This window comes from Solenopsis invicta, chromosome 3, assembly GCF_016802725.1.
Source record: "Solenopsis invicta isolate M01_SB chromosome 3, UNIL_Sinv_3.0, whole genome shotgun sequence".
Classification (NCBI taxonomy): Eukaryota; Metazoa; Arthropoda; class Insecta; order Hymenoptera; family Formicidae; genus Solenopsis; species Solenopsis invicta.
Genome location: NC_052666.1, coordinates 31321911 through 31349124, shown reverse-complemented (window position 1 = coordinate 31349124; position 27214 = coordinate 31321911). Strand labels below are relative to the sequence as shown.

The window sequence follows — 27214 nt, the reverse complement described above, 5'->3', positions numbered from 1 at the left end:
ACAGAAGCAAAATCCGACTGGAAACGCTAATAATCGACGAACAATACAGGCCGCTCGCACACAGCACTATCTGACACGCGCACACTTATTTTACCCGAAAGATACATACGGACTCAACAAAGAACACGCGATCGAAAATACGCGAACGTTAGACAAAGACAATACGAGACGTGACTAAAAGTAACGCACAAGAATAAGAATTATAACGCGAGACTTAACTGTGGTGTCGACAGGCTCTTTAATAAACGACAAGAAATTATACGCGACGTGATCGGATGGGGCGGCGTTGGCGGAACAAGGCACACGGCACTCCAACACGTGCTCTAATATCGGTGGAAAATCCGCTCGCACAGAACGCGAACTCTACTAACTCTCACCGCGCGCGCGACCCATCCGATCGGTGAAATCGGTAGCTTTACAAGAATACTTTGTCTCACCATGGCACACTGTCTTAACTCAAAAATCCTCGAGGCGTCAATCTTCCTCTCGACTCGGCACGGCTCGTTTCCCACAGCGAAGCAAGTCGTAACCATGAAGTAAGATTAAGGAGACAAAACTGCAGAGATTGAAAGTGGTCACAAAAAATGTTCCGTGGGCCATAGCGTCGGCATCTTTGACCAAATGTTAGACAAAGATAAAATGCCAACGTGCATCATTTTATTTTTGTTTAACATTTGGTAAACAACAATAATAAAATCAGTATCCAAGATGGCGACGCTATGGTCTACAGAATATTTTTGGTGACCAACTTTTTTCTTCCCAGCCTATGCAGTTTCGTCTCTTTAATCTTACTTCATGGTCGTAGCGCAAGGATCTTCCGCAGGCGGCACGCAGGATTACTCCACCCTACTCTTATCCCACGCATGGAAATTTATTGTGCCTCGCGATGGGTCCGCCTAATCACTTGACCCTCGCGGTCCTCGCTAATCAGACTATCGCGCTTTAGCGCATAATTTTGAGTCAGGTCGGTGTTTTCGGGCAATCCGCGAATTCGCCCATGGTTTTTCCGATGCCGGACGGCTATCCTTACGGACTTTTCTTTGCGTCCGCAGTCTGCGTGCTCAGGACCAAGTCAGAAATATCTTCTCGCGTCTTCATTACCGGGGTTTTCCACGCGATGTTTCGGAGTGTCGACATCTCTTTGTCCGACTTTCCCTCCTGTGATATTCTGCAATATGCAGCGGCCTTAAGGTTGTATATGTGCGCGATGATATAAAATTATTAAATGTGAAAGGAGATTACTTGCAGTGCGCGTTCCTGCAATCCCACGTAATATCTACGCAATTCAATAATTTCCTAATGGCGGCACGTCCTCTTCCTCGTAGTCTTCTCGCCGGGTGAGACATCCGCGATACAGAATTAGCAATAGATAGTCGCCGATCTTAAAATTCGCGCAAAACGTCACTAAAAATTAACGGATAAACACACACACACACACACATGCACGCACGCACGCACGCACACACACACAAACAAAACGCGAGACTCTATAATTGCACGCGCCAACACGTCTCTGTCTCCGGGCCGAGAGGATGTAAAACCGCAGCGTGCATTTCCGGTCGGGTCTTATGACCCCTGTGACAAACGACCGGTCAGGACGTCACGTCACAAAACATAAAAATTAGCTCAATATTAATTCTGGCGCTTATACGAGTTCTATTTTAATGTCTTATTATATTGTAAAATTAGTAGCATGTCATTTACATAGCAAAAACAGCAATTTTTCAGAAAAATGTGTTTCTGGTTTTCTTTTAGCGATTTGAACAAAGCGGTTCTTTTAAAACTATAGTATTTATTATATAAATGGTACCACTTCTTTTGTTAAAAAAAAATTAAAGTTTGGAATAGAAAAGAAAAACCCTTGAATAGAAATACACATACATATATGGTAGATACTACACTTGGACTTTATTTATTAAAAGTAGCGTATTATTTTTTCCAAAAAGCAATACATTATTCTTTTTACAATTGGTACGACATAAAGATTTCATACATTTTTCTTAAATACATATCATTTAGATTGAATATTAAATCACGCAATTTTAAAACATTATTATATTGTTTTAAGTACGTACCACTTGGGTTAAGATTGTATCGTCAATTTTTATATTTTTGTCTGCTGAACTAAAACATAGTAATACGAATCAACGTTAGACATAATTTCAATTTTCAAAGCGTGAAAAAATGTAATTTAAATTTTATAATCTTATACAATTCATACTTATTGTTCTTGAAAGATTTCTTGGCTAACAAAAATAAAGCTTCTTTTAGATGGTCCGGAATCTTCTGAGGCTTCCAACGATAAATCGTATGTTGTATATGTTTGTTATTATAAAGCAGCGTAATTTTTGTATCTATTATGCCTTTCGAGCTCAGTAGTTTTCTTAAGCGATGATGTAGCCACTTGCTGCGAAAAATTCGATATATCATCACTCTTTCTAGATGTGCGACAAATTCCGCTTGTTGCAATAATCGACGCATGTGGCCCTAATGTTACAATATTAATTACGATGCTGATTAATTTGCATATTAATTTATTTTATACATAGTTTTATGTAGCTTTTGGCAATTGAGGTGGCATTGAATAGTAAGATTTTGCGGGTCTGTTTCTAAATATTCGTAGTTCGTACCTTTTTCTCAAGATCTTGAACGTCGTTGACCACTAGACCGTTGATGAGATTAATCAGAACGATACTGGCGAACATGACGGAGACCATGAACACGATTCCATTTATGACTGATAGCGAAGTACTACCACCGTTTTCAATTTTAAACAACTTCTCGCCCATCATAATTACTACAGGTTTTATGATAGATCTGCAGAAATTGTGAAATTGATCGTTTTCGTGATACAAAACGGCAATACTTAATACAAATCCAATAATCCAGCAGCGAAATGTTGAGAGAACCTAAAAAATAATTAAAAATCTTTTCATGTATAAAATTAATTATAATAACAAAAGTAGTTTTGATATAAATTCTCATTTTATTTCATTGATGTGACTTTTTAAGTCCAGATTTAATTCTTTAATAATTATTTTTAATTTTTCATAATTATTTATAATCTTAGTTATTAAAGAATTTGTCATATGAAAATAAGAAATAAACAAAGGCCAAAAAAACTAAATTGTTTTTTAAATTACAATGATTTATTCTAGTATTCGTCATCTGAAGCATGAAAATCATTAGTCTAAACGGTAAACCCTGTAACCAATATAAATTACGCACAAAGATAACCATTATGTTCGACATACAATTACTCTCGTCTGTCAAGAATTTTCTTTAATGTATTATATAAATAGCGTAACAACCAGAAAAATAAACCTAGTTATGACGGAAAGTTGAGAATAATTTTTCTATTTTGTAAATAGATTTTTGTTAGATGTATAAATCATAATATAATGTGCTCTAAGAAAAAATAACATGTTGATTAACCTTTAGAATGTTCATCAACACCGTGTAAAACATGAGCGGATAATTGTCCCACATTAGAACTTGGGTAACTAACAACATCTTTTGCATCCAACTCAGCAAGATTGCGATGCTGATGAGATGTAGCACGCCGTCTATCCAATGCCCAGACTCGATTTCTTCCTTTGAACACTTTATGAACCTTTCCGGTATTAATATTATCAAGGATAGTATGACGGATTTGAATGACAACCACGTTTCTAGTTGTCTCAAATAATACCTGAAATGTTTAGGCATATAAGTCCAACATTAATTAATCGAAAAATGCAAACTTTTATTATTTGGATGCATATTTACTTTGATTCTGGTATAACTTGAAATATATTTTGAAGCAAAAGAATGCAAAAAAAAATTGCTACGATTCTTCGAGTCATTACGTAATCAGCATCATTATGTGCAAATATTAAGACGTTGTTTGAGAGAAAAATAACAAAGGACAAGAATATGAGTATAAAAAGAAAGAAAAATATTCTTATTTTCTCCCACTTTAATCTGACAAAGGTCTCCACAACAGGATGCTGTAATAATATTGCCGGTTTTTTTCTAACCGGAACTGCGGCAATAATGGCTGTGACTACTGCCATTTGTGTCTCATCTCTTGGAGCCAATATACCGAAGTCGACAATGATCTTTAATAAAGGTTCCATTCATTATAATTCAGTAAAGAGAACATAGTAAAATAAGAAAGTAATATCTATATCAGTACGTCAGAGGGAAAATGTAGAGCAATTCTTACACTCTCGATTTTCTTTGAAGGAGAATTATCGGTTGGAAGACTTTGTACGCAAGAATTCAAGACGTCTGTTAAAAAGTTGAATGGTTGCGCAATATGATGAAATATAGCATCCACGGCGGTAATTCCCGTGTCTATTTCGGCAGCTAAATTAGCTCCGCGTCTGATCAAAGCTTGTATGCACTCGCGATGACACAGATAAATTGCTATATGAAGAGCGGTATGATTGTCCTAAACGGATAAAGATAATATAAAATTTTGATTTATATAATTTTATCTCAAATGAAAAATTATCTGTAATAAACTACAGCATCTAATATGACTAACCTGATTGCGTATATCAATGTACTCTTGTGACATTTCTTCAAGTAGAATCTTATGTATTTCAATATTCTTTGTATTCACGGCGATATGAAGAGGCGTATTCCCGCAATTGTCGTAGTTATCCAATCGTGCATCTTTTAACAATATCTTAGTTGCTTCTGCACTGCCTAGCATTACCGCATGGTGCAGAGCAGTGTTACCTAGCAAAGTTGAGCATGATTATATTTGTTTTATTTTACAAATGACACACACACACACACACGCGCGCGCGCAAATGATATGTATAATAATAAGTGTTTTCTTTGGCAGTGTTGGATTTTAGATCAGACATGAATCTCAATGATGACATAGCGTGATTCTATATTTATTGCGTAACGTTCAATTAATTGATTAATACCTGTAATCGGATCAGAATCGTTAACGGACGCCTTTGCGTCGACTAGAATTTTAACGATCTTGACGAACTTGTTAATCGTCTCAGTGCGACTGGTGCGATACACCGCGCTTCCTGCTAAGAGCAACGGGGTGATCTGATGATTGTCTTTAAAATTCACATCCGCTCTGCTTTCCACTAAAACGCGCACAACGTCTGCGTGATTATTTTCCACTGCATAATGCAAGGGTGTTCTTCCCCTGCAGTCGGGTATTGTTAACTGTAACAAAGCATTTACAAAAGGAGCGTAATTTCTATTTTTTTTTTTTTGACTTACAGTCTGCGACAAAAAAATAGCACACCTAGTTTTTGTTAATTGTTATTTTATAAATTACAAAAATCTAATTTTACGTATACATAGATAAATCTTTATTTTCTTTTATAAAACTCAAATAATATTATCTTTGTATCTTCATTGTTTGAAACTGTAATACTTATAAGAGATTATTAAGAAAGTTGTTATTCATTCAATTTTAGTTATCGTAAGATACATTAAGGTAATCTGCTAGAATAAATAAGAATTAGATTTTGCGAGCTCAGCACGATCTTCAACACGCGGATCCATTCCGTGTTTCTATCATTTTTATATTCGTTTGCCAACGAGAAACAGGATTTAATATAGCTAACCTTATCAGGTTTATCAACATCGGATGATATTGCTTCAAGTAGAATCCTTAGTGTTTCAATATTTCCTCTATTCGCGGCAATATGAACAGGCGTAGCTCCGGAGTTGTTGCATTTATCTGGCCGTGCATCTTTTAACAATATCTTCGTTGCTTCTGCACTGTCTAACTTTACCGCACGGTGCAGAGCAGTGTTACCTAGCAAAGTTGAACGCGTGATAACATTTATATAATTTTGCAAATAATTCGTACACACATATTCGTAAATGATATGTCTAATAATTTCCTTTTACAATGATGGCTATATGATCAGGTATGGACTCGATGATGGCATAGGGTGATTCTATCTATTGCGTAACATTCAATTGATTGACTAATACCCGTTTCCGGATGAATAGCGTTAACAGACGCCTCCGCGTCGACTAAAATTTTAACGATCTTGACGAACTTGTTAATCATCTCAGTGCGATTGGTGCGATTCATCGCGCTTCCTGCTAAGAGCAACGGGGTAATCCGGTCCTCGTCTTCAACATTCACATCTGCTCCTCTTTCTACTAAAATGCGCACAACGTCTGCGTGATTATTTTCCACTGCATAATGCAAGGGTGTTCTTCCCTTGCAGTCGGGTATTGGCAACTGTAACAAAGCATTTAAAAAAGGAGCGTGATTTCTATTTTTTTTACTTCGATTTAGTAGAAATTTACGATCGAAATACGAACCGGTCTTTTTAACGGGCTATATTGTATGTTCGCGGTGTCTACATCATTAGGGATGTTGGTCTCAGACGAGTAGATACCGATTTTGATGTCGACATCTCCTCCATGTTCAAGAAGCCATTTTATCACCTCAGTATTACCGCTGTACGCCGCGTAATAAAGTGCGCACCTACCAATTTTATCTATGCTGTTTATATCGGCGCCTCTTCCGTGAAGTTGGTTCAACAGATCTACGTTTCCTTGCCACGCAGCCATCTGCAGGGCTGTGATTTGAAGAACACCTAATGGACCTACGTATTTATTTTCGTGATCGCGCGCCAAAATTTCACTTGCGTTGTCGAACTTTCCATTTTTTATCACTGATATTAGTGCAATATGATCCGGATCGCCGTCTTGCATTGTAATTTTTCCGTTTTTATACGTCAACGACAAAAGTTTTTTCGTCCACGATGCTAGCGAGAAACTGATGCACAATATGCATGGTTAATAAGAACATGTAACATTATCAGCTGGATGTGTAATAAAGTGTATGATATCTTTGTTTTGATACGATTTTTATTTTAAGACCAGGTTAACTTAGGTCACATTCGTTTTGTGTGAATGAACAAAGTTGTCGATATGAATTAACATGATAATAAAATAAAATTTTCTAGCTTGTAAATAATTAATGAACGTATATTTATATAAATTTTTGTATTTGCAATGTTTTCTACTCACTTAGCCGTTATTACCGGGTAAAAATCTCTTGTATTGTATTACAAAATTGTAGCAAAACTGCCGCTCAGATAGTATTACGGACGATTTCGCTGATGTAGAATAATTTTCGATAGTATCGAGGGCTAATAATCGAACACTCACGCTATTTAACTGACCGAGAATGTAAGAGTTATTTATTAAGAAATAGTTTGACGGCTAATGACTCGCCAGGACGAGACTCTGACCGCACGTACATATGGCGAAAAGAACACTTGCACGGATCACGATTGATCTTGATCTTTTGAGCGCTCGCACGCTTGCCGGTGTCGCCACGCGGGCCCATAGCTATCAGCGCCGCGGTGGTTAAAAATTACAGTCTTTACAGAACGCGCCAGGGCCGTGTTAATTACGGGCCCTACAAAATTACCTTTTCAAGAAAAAGGCGGCAAGTGCGCGTCGCGAGTGTGTGTGTGTGTGTGTGCGTGCGCGCGCTGGCTTTAAATCTATTTTTTCTACAAAATACCCAAGTGAGATTATCTTAGTATTTTCATTAAAAATTTTTTTCTGATTTAACCTAAATGAACGTATTTAATTTAAAAAAGTAATTGGTTTAACAGTTCTACTATATGTTTCCTTGCCTCGCAGCCACCTGTAGGATTAGGACACCTAATGGACCTACGTATTTATATTCGTGATCGCGCGCCAAAATTTCACTTGCATTGTCAAACTCTCCGTTTTTGAATGCTGATATGAGTACAATATGTTCAGGATTACATTTTTGCATTGCAATTTTTTCCTTTTTTTTAACGTCAACGATAAAAAACCACTAGATTCTCTAGCTTCGTGAGAAACTGATGCATAATGTGCGTGATTAACCAGAACATCTAAATATTTATCAGCCGGATAAGAAAAAAAACTGTTTCTTATTTAATTTCAAAGAATTAAATAGGAAACAGTACAAAATGAGAAAATTTTATTGAAAATAAAGCATTTTTATTACCCTAACTCAGGTAAGATTTTTCGCAATAATTTACAGTTTTTTGGGATTACGGAAAATAATAGAGATGTGTACAAGTATCAAATAAATGATAAAATTTATTAGAAATTTAATTTTGCGATATTACATTTGGACTCTTTTTTTAGGGCTGTGTCTTAAATCCGGCAATCATGCGGCGCGCATGACTTCGGAGGAATTTTGGAAATGTTTATAAAATTTACTTAATAAATTATTGGGCATTAATAACTACTTTCGACTGGTAATGCCGTGTTCATTATTTTAATAATACCACTTGTTTTGTTTAAAAAAATTAAAGATTGGAATAAGAAAAGAAAGACCTTCGAATAGTAATACATTTGTAGATACTACACTTAGATTTTATTTATTTTAAGTTTTGACATTTATTCTAAAGAGCAATATATTCTCTTTGCAATTGGTACGACGTAAAGATTTCATACATTTTTTACTATACACTAGAACAAAACAAGCGCCCGCTACGCGAGCGCTATAAAGCTTTTAATAGTGAATGTATATTATATTTAAATAAATATAAAAAAAAATTAAAAAATTAATCAAGTTCAAAAAAATTTTACATAAATTAATAAAAACAATTTTTTTTATTTTTTTATTATTATTGATTTATGTAATATAGTTATAATTAAGTATAACTAAAGGTGTGTGTGTGTATGTGTGTGTGTGTGTGTGTGTGTGTGTGTGTGTGTGTGTGTGTGTGTGTGCGTGTGCGTATGCGTGTGCGTGTGCGTGTGCGTGTGCGTGTGTGTGTGTGTGTGTGTGTGTGTGTGTGTGTGTGTGTGTGTGTGTGTGTCTGTCTGTATGTGCTTCTGCTTCTGAATAATTAAAGGGCATAGTAGTGGAAAGAATGTTCTTAATCCATTACCATAAAAAAAATTCGGCGGTAAACACCGGGAAATTTTTTTGTTTTCTTAAAAAACTGCAGTTTGTCTCAAGGATACTGTCTTGATATATTTGTTATTGCCGCATAGCTGCCGCTCTCATGTTTAGATTGTGTCAGTTTTCTTAAATTTTTTTGTTTTCTTAAAAAATTTGTCTCAAAGATACTGTCTCAAGGATACAATCAATTCAATGTCGCCCACTCAAAGAATGCGGAAAAATTTAAATATATGTATGCTGTGCATCCAGTTCCTCTCTCTCTCTCTCTCTCTCTCTTTCTTTCTCTCTCTCTCTCTCTCTCTCTCTCTCTCTCTCGAAAAAAGAGAAAGTAATAAAAGAGAAGGTAGATATAAAAAATATGGCAATGGGAGTAACGAAATTAAAGAAAGGTAGCAAAGGAGTAGTAATTATGGGTTGTGAAACTGGAGAAAAGGTGAAAAAATTGAAAGAGACAGTACAAGCTAAGCTGGGAGAGCATTATAAAGTGCTCGAGTCGACTCAATCGAAACCAAAAGTAAAAATTTTTAACATAAATTTAGAAGAGATAAACTTTGATGATAATGAACTTATAAATACAATTAAGAAGCAGAATAAAATAGATACAGTAAATATGCGAATTGTGAATGGTTAAAGAAAGGAAGAGAATTATTAAAGAAAAGAGTAACAATCAAAGAAGAGGAAATGACGAAGGATCAATAATAATGGAAGTGATGCGAATGTGATGGAAATGAAGAGACGCACGAGCTGATATTGAAGAAATCAAAACTAAATATAGAATGGAAGAAATGTCCTGTATTTAATCACATCAGTGTCTAAAGATGTTTTAAATGCTGGGGGTACTTCCACATTGCTAAAAATTGTACGAGAGAAGAAACATGCTGCAAATGCGCAGGGAATCATAGCTCGCGTGTTTGCACAGCGACGGAGAGCAAATGTGTGAATTGTATGTTCAAAAATAGAACATACAATCTAAATGACGACCATAAAGCCATCAGTCAAGAATGTCCTACTTTTAAAAGGGCGTTACAAAAAGAGAAAAGGAAAGCAGGTTGGGAGGATACAAAATAGCAACTACAGAAGAAAGAAGAAATAATTATGTATACAATGCGCAGAGCTTACCAGCGTATATAGATGAACTTCAGCATCAGGTTATTAGCCCAGGAATTTTAGGATTTTACTTCGGAAAAAATGCCACCTAGCTAAATTTTTGCACACACCTTTATTTAGACATTATAAACAAGGTGCAAAAAGTCCCCATCGATATCGTGTTAGCTTCAAAAGTTATTCGAGGTCAAAGGTCACAAAAATTGATTTTTTGTGAATATATCGCTTTCTATTAGTCGTACGTCAATTATGGTTATTATAAAAATTGTAGATTGAACTGTTCTCTACAACAAATGTTCTATACATTTTTCATGTACAAACAACCATTTTCACGTTATACGGCCAACAAAGTGTCCGCAGAACACTAATAGCAATACATTTGTTTCCACACCACCTTCGAGGTAGAATATAAAGCGCGTTTTTTTTACATGGTTTTCCCTGTAGGGAAGGGAATTTCTGAGCAAAGAACCTGCATCAAGTTTTGTTTCAAGCTTAAAAAAACTGCTGCAGAAACCCATCGCATACTTATGGAAGTATTAGATAAAATTTTAATTTTAATTGGTTATATGATAAGACTTTTTACTTAATAAAAATTTTACTTTAAATCCAAATGTACTTTTTTACATATATACTTGTAAATTAATTGAAAATATTTTCTACATATTTCTTATTATTTAAAATCAGAGCGTATTTGAAACATATTAATTTAGCACATTTAAATATATTAAAATATATTTAAAATATATTTTAATATATTAAAATAATATATTTAAAATATATTTGTAAATTTGAAAAAATGTTTGATTAAATTAATGAAAATAATACGAACATTTTAAATTTTTAATTAAAATATCTGTATTGAAATAAAGTGGTTCTTATTCTTTCAATTCAAAAGAAGTTTTTATAGGTTACATAATCCATTTTAACTCACAGGATTAAAATAACAATTGTTATCCTTTCTTTTTTCAGAATCAATCATATGTTTAAAATATTAACAATTATAATAAAATACATTTGAAATTAAATATGTTTTATTTATCCTTTATAGTTTTGTTACATTTATATAGAACAGATTTTCTAAGTTGTTGCTTGATTGCAGAATAATAGATTTTTATAAATTTGAGACTTTCCTCTTTTTGTAACCATTCAATACATTAGAAAGATTTGTAAGATAAATGTAATACTGGCCTAATAAAACTACATACAAGTATGTACAGTTAGGAGCTAAAAGATTGCAACACTTCCGTGTCTAAGTTATATCTTGGAATGACGAAATTGACCGGATGGAATCTCACATAAAATCAAATTATGTAGGTGTTTTCATCATGCACTTTATTCTCTTTATATATACATGTATGTATACATACATGTACGACATACGTATATTATAAATGTCGCATAATTAATAAATTATTTTGATCATTTTTTAACAGATTATTTATTTAGACGGTGCACATTCTCGTCCACCAAAAGCAACTCAATTTAATAATGGAAATGTTAATTATGAATTACAAATCTCATTAAGTACCCGAATTTCATGTTTAGGAAAATATAAATTTGAAAACACATTAAATCTGCCAGAACCGGAAGACGTTAATTTTTCGGAAATTTTGAATACAACAACAAGAGTCAGTAAGTTTCTCGGGTTTATCAATTTATTATATAAATAAAGAAAGTCGACAATACTAACAAAAATTAATTATACAATACATCACATTTTTTAATGCATCACATTAACATTTTAATATAAAATAAAATTCTTCTTTAACAATATATAATTATTATAGTGATAGAAGGTTATATCAAAACAAATTTTGTAACATTATATAATAATAAATTAAATAAAAAGATAGGTTGCGGTTCAATAACTGACGGAAGATACAAATTGGAAGTTAACGTATCAAACTTCGATACAGAAGATTATGATGACTAAAATTTAAAAAAGGGAGATAAAATAAAAATAATAGTAATGATATAAACAGGTAAAGTATAAAAGAAATGAGTACAAATTTATATAATATAAAAAATGTGAAAAAATTTATACACTTTTTATAATATTAAAAAATTTTTTTTTATTTGTGTGCACCAATTACCATATCTATTTACCAATTTATTAAAATATTTATACTTTTAACTAAATATATATTTTTTATAATAAATCTACATGATTACATGGACATTTTTTCCCATTTTTAATTTAGTATACTTAGTATTACACACGCACACACGCACGCGCGCACACACACGCACACACACACACACACACACGCGTGCGCGCGCAGCTATAACGTAGTTAAAACTACAACTGTCAAAACGCAATCTCCACGATGACAGCAGCTCACGAAGTAAGCACAACGCGAGAACCAATGAGCATTTTGGAAAAGCGGCAACAATAAACTTCGAGAGACTGCGACTATCGATTTAACACGGATTTTTTCAGAAAGGATAATCACTTAGATTGAATATTAGATCACGCAATTTTAAGACATTCTTAATTTTTTTAAGTTTGTATTACTTGGGTTAAGGCTCGCCAATTCTGTTTCTGTCTGCTAAACTAAAACATAATTATACGAATTTACGTTAGACATAATTTCAATTTTCGAAGCATGGAAAAATATACTTGAAATTTTATGATCTTATACAATTCATACTTATCGTCCTTGAAAGATTTCTTGGCTAACCGAAATAAAGCATCTTTTAGATGAACTGGAATGTTGGAGTTCAAAATATCAAAAAAGTTATCATATTCGTTACGAGACACTGTAATATTTGGAGTAACATCGCAACTCCAGAGCAGTTGTTCTTCTAAGCGAGAAGGTAGCCATTTTTCGGGAAAGATTTTGTGTGACATCAATATTTCTTGTTGTGCAAAAAATTTCACATGATTCAATAATCGATTTTTGTAGCCCTAATATGATAATATTGAGATAATGAGACGGTATTGAATAGTAAAATTTGGGGGGGGGTGGTCTATTTTTAAATATTCGTGCAGCATACCTTTTTTTCAAATCGTTGAATTTTGCTGGTCACCAGACCGATTACGAGATTAATCAGAACAGTACTGGCGATCATGATGAAAATGATAAACAGAAATCTGCTTGGGGCCATTAGAAAAGTACTCTCACCGTTCTGACTGGTGGTAGTGTTAAGCAGCTTGCCGAATTCATACTTGCCCATCATCATTACCACAGTTGTTTTTAAAGGACTCCAGAAATTCTTAAAATCATCGTTTCCGGGAAATAAAACGGCAAAACTTACTTCGAATCCAATAATTAAGGTACCAAATGCTAAGAGAACCTAAAAAAAATATTAAAAAGCTCTAAATGTACAACATGATAATTACTTATAATAACAAAAGTGATATATGATGTAATTTCTGATGTGATATCATTGACACGATTTTTTAAGACCGGATTTATTTTGTTAATAATTATTTATAATTATATATAATTATTTATATTTATTTATAATTTTATTTATGGTTTAAGAATTCGTCATTTGAAGCATGAAAATGATAAGTCTAGACGATAAATCTTGAAATCAATAATTACGTACAAAGATAATCATTATGTTTGAGTTACAATTACTGTCGTGCATTGTCTTTTACGTATTTATATACATAAACACGCACACGCGCGCGCGCACACACACACACACACACACACATCTTTTTTTTTTTAAATATACAGTTCCGATAACGAAATTTTCTATAGTACTTTATGAGTATAAATGTTGCTAAAAGATTAATAGTTCAGTACACCGAAAAATGATTGCAATATACTAAATATTTTTAAGACTTTTTTTAAACAGGTTTTTTTTTTAAAGAATCCGCGTCGTTTCTACGATCTTCCAATCTTAAATTATGATGACAATGTATTTTTAATTCTTGAATTTGTTCCTCTAATTTGGATAGTATCAAAGTCAGTTTTGTATGTCAATTTCTTTGATTTTGTCTGCTAAGCTAATTGTAAAACATAACAATACAAATTTACGTTAGACGTGATTTCAATTATCGACGAATAGAAAAATGTACTTCAAATTGTAAAATTGTATATAATTCATACTTATCGTTCTTGAAAAATTTCCTGGAAATAAAGCTTTTAGATGCGTTGGAATCTTTGGAGGGTTCATAAAAGGATTCATATAACGAAAATATTTTTCATGAGAGGACAACATAATTGTTGTAGTAATTTTGCGTCTCGAGCGAAATAGCTTTCTTAAGAGATGATGTAGCCGAGGCCTGTGAAAGATTCGGTGTGACATCACTTTTTCTAGATGTGCGACAAATTTCGCTTGTTTTATTAATCGACGTATGTGACCCTAATAGAACAATATTGAAACATAATGAATAGTGAGATTTTGCGGGACTATTTCTAAGTATTTGTATATAGTATCTTTTTTTCAAGATCTTGAATGTCGTTGACCACCAGACCGATCATAAGATTAATCAGAACGATACTGACCAGCATGACGAAGACCATGAACACGATTCCACTTGTGACTGGTAGAAAATTTCTCTTATCGTCTTCAATTTCAAACAGCTTGTCGTAGTCATACTCGCCCATCATTACCACAGTTATCTTTATAAAACTCCAGAAATTGACAAATTGATTGTTTCCGCGAAACAGAACGGCTAAACTTAATGCGAATCTAAAAATCAAGAAGCCAAATGCTAAGAGAACCTAAAAAATAATAAAAATGTCCTAATATATAAAAGTTAATTATAATAACAAGAGTAGTGTCTAAGATAAATTTTTATGTAATATTATTGACGTGATTTTTTAGATCCGAATTTATTTCTCTACTAATTACTTATAATTATTTATAATCTTATTTATGGTTAAAGAATTCCTCATATGAAGCATGAAAAGCATCAGTCTAAACGATAAATCATGAAATTAATGATTGCTCACAAAGACAAGCATTATGTTCGAGTTACAACTACTCTTATAGGTCAAGAATTTTCTTTTATGTATATATAAATAGCGCAACGACTTTAAGAAGAAAAAAAAAACGTTTTTGTGCTAGAAAGTTGAAAAATTTTAATTTTTAGAATCACGCAATTAGAATGCGTTGTCACTCATATACCAAATATTGCGAGAAATATCACTGTGTCCCAGTGGTCGAGGTGGTAAGACACCGGGACCGGAGATTCCGGAGGTGCCTTCTGACATTCCAAACTTTCATTAAAAAAATAAATTTTTTAAAATATTGATTGTAATCAAAGTCATAACTTCTCAAAGTTGAAAAAGCCTCCCAGACCCAAAAATGTGTTTTCGTATTTTACAGAATCGGTGTGTTTAAAGATTAAGAAAAAATCGGATTTGTCGTAAAAAGTTAAAAAATGCTAATTTTTATATTTTGTAATTAGATTTTTGATAAATGTATGAAACATAGTATAATTTGCTCTAAGAAAAAACAATATGTTAATTATTTTGGCTAACCTTTAGAATATTCCTCAATACCGTGTAAAACATGAGCGCGTAATCTCCCCACATTAGAACTCGGCTAATTAACAACATCATTTGCATCCAACTCAACAAGATTGCGATGCTGATGGAATGTAGCATCCAATCCATGCAATGCCGAGACTCGATTTCTTCCTTTGAACATTTTACGAACTCTTCTGCTATCGACGTTATCAAGGATAGTATGACGCATATCAATGACAACCACATTTCTAGTTGTCTGCGATAATACCTGAAATGTTTAGGAATATATGTCAAGCATCAATTAATCGAAAAATGCAAACTTTTATTATTTGGGTGAGTATTTACTTTGGTTCTAATATAATTTGAATTATATTGTGAAGCAAAAGAATACAAGAACAGGTTGCTACTATTCTTCGAGTCACCACGTGATCAGCATCATTTTGTGCAAACATTAAAGCATAGTTTGAGAGAAAAATAATAAAGGACGTGTGTATGAATATAAGAAGGAAAAAAAATATTCTTATTTTTTTCCACTTCAATCTGAGAAAGATCTCCACAACTGGATGCTGTAATATTGCCAGTTGCTTCATATCCGAAGTTGCTGCAATAATGGCTGTGACTACTGCCATTTGCGTCTCAACTCTTGGAGTCAATATATGGAAGTTGACCACGATCTTTAACAAAGATTCCATTTATTAGAATCCAGCAAAGAAAACATTGAATAATAAGAATGTAGTATCTATATCTGCACATAAGAGGGTCTAACAGAAAATGTGGAGCTATCCTTACGCTTTTGTCACATTCTGGTGTTACGCAAGAATTTAAGACGTCTATTAAAAAGTCTAATGGTTGCGAAATACAACTAAATATAGCATCCACGACGGTAATTCCGGTCTTTGTTTTCGCAACTAAATTAGCTTCATGACGGATCAAAGCTTGTGCACACTTGCGATGATTATTAAAAGCAGCTACATGAAGAGCCGTAATGTCCTAAACGGATAAAAGTACGTAATATACAAGTCTGTCTTATATAATTTTGTATCAAATAAAAAAGCTAACCGTATAAGGTGTATCATTATCAAACTCGGGTGATATTGCTTCAAGTAGAAGTGTTTCAATATTGCCTAATTCCGCGGCATAATGAAGGAGCATACTTTCGTAGTTCTTTAATGGCCATACACCATTTAACAATATCTTCGTTACTGCTACACTGCGTAGCATTGCCGTAACGTGCAGACGAGTGATCTCTACCAAAGTTGAGCGTGATTATATTTATGTTATTTTACAATGATACACAGACATTCGCGCACTTACGTAAATGATGTATTTAATTGTATAAGTTTTCTTTGGCAATGACGGATTTGTGGTTAGGTATGGATCGATGATAACATACTATGATTCTATTTAATTTGTAACGTTCAAATAATTGATTGTAATAATACTTGTATTATCTGGAAAAGCCTTAATGGACGTCTTCGCGGCGACCAGAATCCCAACGATCTCATTGAACTTATTCATTTCATTGGGATCGTTGAGATTTACCAAAATTCTTGCTAAGAACAACGGGATAATCGGGTACTCATCTTCAACATTCACATTTGCTCCGCTTTCCACTAAAACGCGCACAATGTCTGCGTAATTTTTCTCCACCGCGAATTGCAAGGGCGTTCTTTTCCCGCCGTAAAGTATTGGCAACTAAAACAAAATATTTAAGAAAGTAGCGTAATTTCTATTTTTGTTACTTATAGATTTAGTAGGAATTTACGCTTTATGTTTGAGGTACGAACTAGTCCTTTTGACATGCTATAATATTGTCTGTTCGCGATGTATATATAGTCAGGTATGAAGTTCTCTTTTAGGTAGATGCCGATTTTGACGTTGACGTCTCCTCCATGTTCAAGAAGCCACTCTGTCACCTCAGTATTACCGTTGTACACCGCATAATAAAGTGCGCACCTACCAATTTTATCTTTGCTGTTTATATCGGCGCCTCTCTCGTGGAGTTGATTCAACAGATCTATGTTCCCTTGCCACGCAGCCATCTGCAGGGCTGTCACTTGAGGAACACCTAATGGACCTACGTATTTATTTTCGTGATCGTACTCCAAAATTTCACTTGCGTTGTCGAACTTTCCATTTTTTATCGCTGATATTAGTGCAATATGATCCGGATCGCCGTCTTGCATTGCAATTTTTCCGTTTTTATACGTCAACGACAATGATGTGACAACGAATTGATTCGTCCACGATGCTTGTGAGAAACTGACGCACAATACATTTGGTTAAGAACATCTATCCATTATCAGCTGGATGTGTGACGCAAAGTGTATGATATCTTTGTTTTGATACGATTTTTATTTTAAGACCAGGTTAACTCGGGTCACATTAGCTTTGTGTAAATGAACAAAGTTATTGATGTAAGTTAACGTGATTATAAAATAAAATTTTTTAGCTTGTAAATAATTAATTGATGTATAATTATATAAATTTCCGTATTTTTATTATTTTTTTACTTATTTAGCCGTTATTACCGGATAAAAAATCTTATATTGTATTAAAAAATTAACTTTTTAAGAAAAAGGTGCCAAGTGTGCGTGTGCGTGCGTACGTGTCTGTGCGCGCTTGTTTTTAATCTATTTTTTCTACAAAATACCTATATAAGTGGTACTATTTTTGTATTTTTATTTAAAATTTTGTCTGTTCTACTTTAAGTGAATGCATTTAATTTAAAAAAGTTTCAATGGAATATAATGTAATTTTATAGTATTAAGGAGGAAATAATACAAACATTTTATTGAAATAAAAAATTTTATTGCAATAAAAAATTTTTATTTCCCCGTGCGAAGTAAGACTTTTTGTAATAATTTCTTTACAGTTTTCCGTGATTAGGGATAATAGTAGAGATGCGTACAAGCGTCTAATAAATAATTAAATTGATTAGCACTATTAGATTCGGATTCTTTTCTGGAGTTGTGTCTTAAATCCGGCAAGTATGCAGCGCGCAGTTTTGGAGAATCTTGTAAACGTTTTTAAAATTTACTTAAAAAATTATTGAGCACTGTTTTCAACTGAAAATGATGTATTTATTATTAGTTTTAAGAGTTCGCAAAAAAATCCATTTTTTTTCAATTTTTCCGCGAAGTTTTTTGTTTTTTTTTTCTTAAGGGAAAAAAAATTTATTTGAAAAATTTTAAAATTAAGTATTGTATTATGATGGTACCTCATTAATATCAAAATTTTACGATAAAATTTTTTAACTGTAGCTGGTCTCATTTATTCGTATATTAGGGTTCAAAGTTTGCCATATTTCGATCTGTGATCAGTTCAATTTTTCTTGTCACTTTCATTCTAATTAATATTTTAACACTTGTATTGTAAAAATTAAAAAATATATAATCTAAATCTTGTGCTCATGAAATAATAGCAAGTCGAGAGAATAATTTGAAATAATTAAATTTATAATAATATACAGGAAACAGGAAACTATAAAACAAGATTACACTTCAGGAATTAACTAGATCAGGATATGGTGAACTAGAGTTAAAAATCTGTATCATTGAGAAATAACTAGGAAATGGTTCGAATAAAGTTATAGTCTAATGTTAGTTTCTGTCTTCAAGTTTCTGTCCTTAAAGTTTTTTCTTTCTATTTATAATAACACAAGTATGAGGGAAAACAAAAATCAAATAAATAAAAACAGAATTAACGTATTTTTTAAATAGAATAAAATGTATACTTCTTGATAATTGCTAATATTCAAAATTCTTCACGAAATAATTAACATAAATATTAACTTAAATTTGTTTTTAAATTAGTTGTTAGGATTACATTTATACAACAGTTTGTTTAATAATTAATAATTATTAAAGTACAGATGATGTAATATTCCAAATATAAGCTGCGATCGCACTCACGAGCGTGGTGCAACTTTGTTGCGTACCCGTGACGCTAGTTATCATAAAAATCCTTATACGAGATTAATTCTCTTAAACACGTGAAATTAAATATGAAAATTGAGCGCCAAGCACGAATGAGCGTGCCACTCTCATATCAATATTATACTGTCGAAATCTCTAAGTTAATATTCGTAATCGTCTCGAGCAACAATGGGCTTTCTTAACCGTTAGCTCAGCCACGAAATTGGCAGAAGGGGCGGTTTGGTGTGGGCTATCGGATGGAAGAGAGGGAGCTTAGAGAGAACACATCAATGAATCATAAGATTAACAATTATATTTCTGTATTTTCTGACATTGAATAATAATTCGCAACAAGAATGCGTGTTATGTACGCGTACGCGGCTGGAAAACATGCCATCACGCGGTCATTGGCACGAGCTTACTTAAAGACAGAAGCAAAATCCGACTGGAAACGCTAATAATCGACGAACAATACAGGCCGCTCGCACACAGCACTATCTGACACGCGCACACTTATTTTACCCGAAAGATACATACGGACTCAACAGAGAACACGCGATCGAAAATACGCGAACGTTAGACAAAGACAATACGAGACGTGACTAAAAGTAACGCACAAGAATAAGAATTATAACGCGAGACTTAACTGTGGTGTCGACAGGCTCTTTAATAAACGACAAGAAATTATACGCGACGTGATCGGATGGGGCGGCGTTGGCGGAACAAGGCACACGGCACTCCAACACGTGCTCTAATATCGGTGGAAAATCCGCTCGCACAGAACGCGAACTCTACTAACTCTCACCGCGCGCGCGACCCATCCGATCGGTGAAATCGGTAGCTTTACAAGAATACTTTGTCTCACCATGACACACTGTCTTAACTCAAAAATCCTCGAGGCGTCAATCTTCCTCTCGACTCGGCACGGCTCGTTTCCGACAGCGAAGCAAGTCGTAACCATGAAGTAAGATTAAGGAGACAAAACTGCAGAGATTGAAAGTGGTCACAAAAAATGTTCCGTGGGCCATAGCGTCGGCATCTTTGACCAAATGTTAGACAAAGATAAAATGCCAACGTGCATCATTTTATTTTTGTTTAACATTTGGTAAACAACAAGAATAAAATCAGTATCCAAGATGGCGACGCTATGGTCTACAGAATATTTTTGGTGACCAACTTTTTTCTTCCCAGCCTATGCAGTTTCGTCTCTTTAATCTTACTTCATGGTCGTAGCGCAAGGATCTTCCGCAGGCGGCACGCAGGATTACTCCACCCTACTCTTATCCCACGCATGGAAATTTATTGTGCCTCGCGATGGGTCCGCCTAATCACTTGACCCTCGCGGTCCTCGCTAATCAGACTATCGCGCTTTAGCGCATAATTTTGAGTCAGGTCGGTATTTTCGGGCAATCCGCGAATTCGCCCATGGTTTTTCCGATGCCGGACGGCTAAGCTTACGGACTTTTCTTTGCGTCCGCAGTCTGCGTGCTCAGGACCAATTCAGAAATGTCTTCTCGCGTCTTCATTACCGGGGTTTTCCACGCGATGTTTCGGAGTGTCGACATCTCTTTGTCCGACTTTCCCTCCTGTGATATTCTGCAATATGCAGCGGCCTTAAGGTTGTATATGTGCGCGATGATATAAAATTCTTAAATGTGAAAGGAGATTACTTGCAGTGCGCGTTCCTGCAATCCCACGTAATATCTACGCAATTCAATAATTTCCTAATGGCGGCACGTCCTCTTCCTCGTAGTCTTCTCGCCGGGTGAGACATCCGCGATACAGAATTAGCAATAGATAGTCGCCGATCTTAAAATCCGCGCAAAACGTCACTAAAAATTAACGGATAAACACACACACACACACACATGCACGCACGCACGCACGCACACACACACAAACAAAACGCGAGACTCTATAATTGCACGCGCCAACACGTCTCTGTCTCCGAGCCGAGAGGATGTAAAACCGCAGCGTGCATTTCCGGTCGGGTCTTATGACCCCTGTGACAAACGACCGGTCAGGATGTCACGTCACAAAACATAAAAATTAGCTCAATATTAATTCCGGCGCTTATACGAGTTCTATTTTAATGTCTTATTATATTGTAAAATTAGTAGCATGTCATTTACATAGCAAAAACAGCAATTTTTCAGAAAAATATGTTTCTGGTTTTCTTTTAGCGATTTGAACAAAGCGGTTCTTTTAAAACTATATTATTTATTATATAAATGGTATCACTTCCTTTGTTTAAAAAAAATTAAAGTTTGGAATAGAAAAGAAAGACCCTTGAATAGAAATACACATACATATATGGTAGATACTACACTTGGACTTTATTTATTAAAAGTAGCGTATTATTTATTCCATAAAGCAATACATTATTCTTTTTACAATTGGTACGACATAAAGATTTCATACATTTTTCTTAAATACATATCATTTAGATTGAAAATTAAATCACGCAATTTTAAGACATTATTATATTGTTTTACGTACCACTTGGGTTAAGATTGTATCGTCAATTTTTATATTTTTGTCTGCTGAACTAAAACATAGTAATACGAATCAACGTTAGACATAATTTCAATTTTCAAAGCGTGAAAAAATGTAATTTAAATTTTATAATCTTATACAATTCATACTTATTGTTCTTGAAAGATTTCTTGGCTAACAAAAATAAAGCTTCTTTTAGATGATCCGGAATCTTCTGAGGCTTCCAACGATAAATCCTATGTTGTATATGTTTGTTATTATAAAGCAGCGTAATTTTTGTATCTATTATGCCTTTCGAGCTCAGTAGATTTCTTAAGCGATGATGTAGCCACTTGCTGCGAAAAATTCGATATTTCATCACTCTTTCTAGATGTGCGACAAATTCCACTTGTTGCAATAATCGACGCATGTGGCCCTAATGTTACAATATTAATTACGATGTTGATTAATTTGCATATTAATTTATTTTTACATAGTTTTATGTAGCTTTTGGCAATTGAGGTGGCATTGAATAGTAAAATTTTGCGGGTCTGTTTCTAAATATTCGTATATCGTACCTTTTTCTCAAGACCTTGAACGTCGTTGACCACCAGACCGTTGATGAGATTAATCAGAACGATACTGGCGAACATGACGGAGACCATGAACACGATTCCATTTATGACTGATAGCGAAGTACTACCACCGTTTTCAATTTTAAACAACTTCTCGCCCATCATAATTACTACAGGTTTTATGATAGATCTGCAGAAATTGTGAAATTGATCGTTTCCGTGATACAAAACGGCAATACTTAATACAAATCCAATAATCCAGCAGCGAAATGTTGAGAGAACCTAAAAAATAATTAAAAATCTTTTCATGCATAAAATTAATTATAATAACAAAAGTCGTTTTGATATAAATTCTCATTTTATTTCATTGATGTGACTTTTTAAGTCCAGATTTAATTCTTTAATAATTATTTTTAATTTTTCATAATTATTTATAATCTTAGTTATGGTTAAAGAATTTGTCATATGAAAATAAGAAATAAACAAAGGCCAAAAAAACTAAATTGTTTTTTAAATTACAATGATTTATTCTAGTATTCGTCATCTGAAGCATGAAAATCATTAGTCTAAACGGTAAACCCTGCAACCAATATAAATTACGCACAAAGATAATCATTATGTTCGACATACAATTACTCTCATCTGTCAAGAATTTTCTTTAATGTATTATATAAATAGCGTAACAACCAGAAAAAGAAACGTAGTTATGACGGAAAGTTGAGAATAATTTTTCTATTTTGTAAATAGATTTTTGTTAGATGTATAAATCATAATATAATGTGCTCTAAGAAAAAATAACATGTTGATTAACCTTTAGAATGTTCATCAACACCGTGTAAAACATGAGCGGATAATTGTCCCACATTAGAACTTGGGTAACTAACAACATCTTTTGCATCCAACTCAGCAAGACTGCGATGCTGATGAAATGTAGCACCGAGTCTATCCAATGCCCAGACTCGGTTTCTTCCTTTGAACAGTTTATGAACCTTCCCGCTATCAAGAATAGTTGTCTCGTTGTCAAGGATAGTATGGTGCATATAAATGACAACAATGTTTCTAATTTTAAATAATTCCTGAAATGTTTAGGCATATAAGTCCAACATTAATTAATCGAAAAATGCAAACTTTTATTATTTGGATGCATATTTACTTTGATTCTGGTATAACTTGAAATATATTTTGAAGCAAAAGAATGCAAGAATAGATTGCTACGATTCTTCGAGTCACTACGTAATCAGCATCATTATGTGCAAATATTAAGACGTTGTTTGAGAGAAAAATAACAAAGGACAAGAATATGAGTATAAAAAGAAACAAAAATATTCTTGTTTTCTCCCACTTTAATCTGACAAAGGTCTCCACAACAGGATGCTGTAATATTGCCAGTTGTTCTTTATACAAAACTGCGTCAATAATGGCTGCGACTACTGCCATTTGCGTCTCTTCTCTTGGAGCCAATATACCGAAGTCGACAATGATCTTTAATAAAGGTTCCATTCATTATAATTCAGTAAAGAGAACATAGTAAAATAAGAAAGTAATATCTATATCAGTACGTAAGAGGGAAAACGTAGAGCAATTCTTACACTCTCGATTTTCTTTGAAGGAGAATTATCGGTTGCAAGACTTTGTACGCAAGAATTCAAGACGTCTGTTAAAAAGTCGATTGGTTCCGCAAAATGACTAAATATATCATTCACGCCGGTAAATCCCGTGACTATTTCGGCAGCTAAATTAGCTCCACCTCTGATCAAAGCTTTTATGCACTCGTGATGACCGTGATAAATTGCTCTATGAAGAGCGGTATGATTGTCCTAAACGGATAAAGATAATATAAAATTTTGATTTATATAATTTTATCTCAAATGAATAATTATCTGTAATAAACTACAGCATCTAATATGACTAACCTGATTGCGTATATCAATGTACTCGTGTGACATTTCTTCAAGTAGAATGTTAAGTATTTCAATATTCTTTGTATTCGCGGCGATATGAAGAGGCGTATTCCCGCAATTGTCGTAGTTATCCAACCGTGTATCTTTTAACAATATCTTAGTTGCTTCTGCACTGCCTAGCATTACCGCATGGTGCAGAGCAGTGTTACCTAGCAAAGTTGAGCATGATTATATTTGTTTTATTTTACAAATGACACACACACACACACGCGCGCGCGCGCGCGCAAATGATATGTATAACAATAAGTATTTTCTTTGGCAGTGTTGGATTTTAGATCAGATATGAATCTCAATGATGACATAGCGTGATTCTATATTTATTGCGTAACGTTCAATTAATTGATTAATACCTGTAATCGGATCAGAATCGTTGACGGACGCCTTTGCGTCGACTAGAATTTTAACGATTTTGACGAACTTGTTAATCGTCTCAGTGCGACTGGTGCGATGCACCGCGCTTCCTGCTAAGAGCAACGGGGTGATCTGATGATTGTCTTTAAAATTCACATCCGCTCTGCTTTCCACTAAAACGCGCACAACGTCTGCGTGATTATTTTCCACTGCATAATGCAAGGGTGTTCTTCCCCAGCAGTCGGGTATTGTTAACTGTAACAAAGCATTTACAAAAGGAGCGTAATTTCTATTTTTTTTTTATTTTGACTTATAGTCTGCGACAAAAAAATAGCACACCTAATTTTTGTTAATTGTTATTTTATAAATTACAAAAATCTAATTTTACGTATACATAGATAAATCTTTATTTTCTTTTACAAAACTCAAATAATATTATCTTTGTATCTTCATTGTTTGAAACTGTAATTCTTATTAGAGATTATTAAGAAAGTTGTTATTCATTCAATTTTAGTTATCGTAAGATACATTAAGGTAATCTGCTAGAATAAATAAGAATTAGATTTTGCGAGCTCAGCACGATCTTCAACACGCGGATCCATTCCGTGTTTCTATCATTTTTATATTCGTTTGCCAACGAGAAACAGGATCTAATATAGCTAACCTTATCAGGTTTATCAACATCGGATGATATTGCTTCAAGTAGAATCCTTAGTGTTTCAATATTTCCTCTATTCGCGGCAATATGAACAGGCGTAGCTCCGGAGTTGTTGCATTTATCCGGCCGTGCATCTTTTAACAATATCGTTGCTTCTGCACTGTCTAACTTTACCGCACGGTGCAGAGCAGTGTTACCTAGCAAAGTTGAACGCGTGATAACATTTATATAATTTTACAAATAATTCGTACACACATATTCGTAAATGATATATCTAATAATTTCCTTTTACAATGATGGCTATATGATCAGGTATGGACTCGATGATGGCATAGGGTGATTCTATCTATTGCGTAACGTTCAATTGATTGACTAATACCCGTTTCCGGATGAATAGCGTTAACAGACGCCTCTGCGTCGACTAAAATTTTAACGATCTTGACGAACTTGTTAATCATCTCAGTGCGATTGGTGCGATTCATCGCGCTTCCTGCTAAGAGCAACGGGGTAATCCGGTCCTCGTCTTCAACATTCACATCTGCTCCTCTTTCTACTAAAATGCGCACAACGTCTGCGTGATTATTTTCCACTGCATAATGCAAGGGTGTTCTTCCCTTGCAGTCGGGTATTGGCAACTGTAACAAAGCATTTAAAAAAGGAGCGTGATTTCTATTTTTTTTACTTCGATTTAGTAGAAATTTACGATCGAAATACGAACCGGTCTTTTTAACGGGCTATATTGTATGTTCGCGGTGTCTACATCATTAGGGATGTTGGTCTCAGACGAGTAGATACCGATTTTGATGTCGACATCTCCTCCATGTTCAAGAAGCCATTTTATCACCTCAGTATTACCGCTGTACGCCGCGTAATAAAGTGCGCACCTACCAATTTTATCTATGCTGTTTATATCGGCGCCTCTTCCGTGAAGTTGGTTCAACAGATCTACGTTTCCTTGCCACGCAGCCATCTGCAGGGCTGTGATTTGAAGGACACCTAATGGACCTACGTATTTATTTTCGTGATCGCGCGCCAAAATTTCACTTGCATTGTCAAACTCTCCGTTTTTGAATGCTGATATGAGTACAATATGTTCAGGATTACATTTTTGCATTGCAATTTTTTCCTTTTTTTTAACGTCAACGATAAAAACCACTAGATTCTCTAGTGCTCGTGAGAAACTGACGCATATTGTGCGTGATTAACCTGAACATCTAAATATTTATCAGCCGGATAAGGCAAGCAAAGGATATGTTAATGTTTTTTATTTTGTTACGATTTTATTTTAATACCTGGTTTATGTCATATTTACGTCAGACGCTTTGTGTGTATGACAAAATTTATACACACAATAAATTAACATGGTATTAAAATAAAGTTTTATAGCTCGTAAATATAATAATTAATGTATAATTATAGTGATTTTTGTGTTTTCAATATTTTTTACTCACCTATTACCGAATAGAAAATCTTTCATATTCTATTACAAAGTTGCTTTTTACAAAAGACGCCAAGTGTATGTGTGCATACGTGCGCGCGCGTTTTAAATCCTTATTTTTTTTTACAAAACCCATGTGGTTCTATCTTTGTATTTTCATTGAAAAATTTTTCTGTTTTATCCTAAATAAATGTATTTAATGTAAAAAAGAATTAATGGAATATAAGATGTAATTTCAAAGAATTAAATAGGAAACAGTACAAAATGAGAAAATTTTATTGAAAATAAAGCATTTTTATTACCCTAACTCAGGTAAGATTTTTCGCAATAATTTCTTTACAGTTTTTTTGGGATTACGGAAAATAATAGAGATGTGTACAAGTATCAAATAAATGATA

At 34.0% G+C, this 27214-nt stretch overlaps 4 protein-coding genes across 21 annotated transcripts in view; 1 reads left to right on the top strand and 3 right to left on the bottom strand.

Moving 5' to 3' along the window:
- LOC120356820 (dipeptidyl aminopeptidase-like protein 6) overlaps window positions 1–27214 on the top strand; it is a 528524-nt gene that overhangs the window by 430441 nt on the left and 70869 nt on the right. The window lies entirely within an intron of this gene.
- Window positions 1960–26505, bottom strand: LOC113006086 (transient receptor potential channel pyrexia-like). Of its 2 annotated transcripts, XM_039447182.1 has the most exons (12): window positions 26375–26505; window positions 6304–7662; window positions 5965–6220; window positions 5589–5782; window positions 4926–5181; window positions 4532–4728; window positions 4208–4435; window positions 3769–4100; window positions 3436–3691; window positions 2631–2909; window positions 2222–2487; window positions 1960–2124 (listed from the first exon to the last, which is right to left on the bottom strand). In XM_039447182.1, the coding sequence occupies exons 2-12, from the start codon at window positions 6697–6699 to the stop codon at window positions 2064–2066; spliced, it is 2721 nt and encodes a 906-aa protein (XP_039303116.1). In that variant the 5' UTR covers window positions 6700–7662; window positions 26375–26505; the 3' UTR covers window positions 1960–2063. The 2 variants fall into 2 exon arrangements, with proteins under 2 accessions (XP_039303116.1, XP_039303117.1); XM_039447183.1 differs by lacking the exons at window positions 1960–2124; window positions 26375–26505 and having other exon boundaries at window positions 2222–2407; window positions 6304–6989.
- On the bottom strand, window positions 12188–17690 carry LOC105204211 (transient receptor potential channel pyrexia-like). Of its 2 annotated transcripts, XM_039447188.1 has the most exons (10): window positions 17229–17690; window positions 16884–17136; window positions 16501–16688; window positions 16231–16431; window positions 15787–16115; window positions 15454–15709; window positions 14473–14691; window positions 13007–13306; window positions 12661–12917; window positions 12189–12563 (listed from the first exon to the last, which is right to left on the bottom strand). In XM_039447188.1, the coding sequence occupies exons 1-10, from the start codon at window positions 17625–17627 to the stop codon at window positions 12530–12532; spliced, it is 2436 nt and encodes an 811-aa protein (XP_039303122.1). In that variant the 5' UTR covers window positions 17628–17690; the 3' UTR covers window positions 12189–12529. The 2 variants fall into 2 exon arrangements, with proteins under 2 accessions (XP_039303121.1, XP_039303122.1); XM_039447187.1 differs by having other exon boundaries at window positions 12188–12917.
- Window positions 21714–26525, bottom strand: LOC120357209 (serine/threonine-protein phosphatase 6 regulatory ankyrin repeat subunit B-like). 2 transcript variants are annotated; one of them, XM_039447178.1, is made up of 11 exons: window positions 26097–26525; window positions 25758–26013; window positions 25385–25575; window positions 24720–24975; window positions 24322–24518; window positions 23998–24225; window positions 23562–23890; window positions 23220–23484; window positions 22412–22690; window positions 22004–22269; window positions 21714–21906 (listed from the first exon to the last, which is right to left on the bottom strand). In XM_039447178.1, the coding sequence occupies exons 1-11, from the start codon at window positions 26490–26492 to the stop codon at window positions 21840–21842; spliced, it is 2730 nt and encodes a 909-aa protein (XP_039303112.1). In that variant the 5' UTR covers window positions 26493–26525; the 3' UTR covers window positions 21714–21839. The 2 variants fall into 2 exon arrangements, with proteins under 2 accessions (XP_039303112.1, XP_039303113.1); XM_039447179.1 differs by lacking the exon at window positions 21714–21906 and having other exon boundaries at window positions 22004–22189.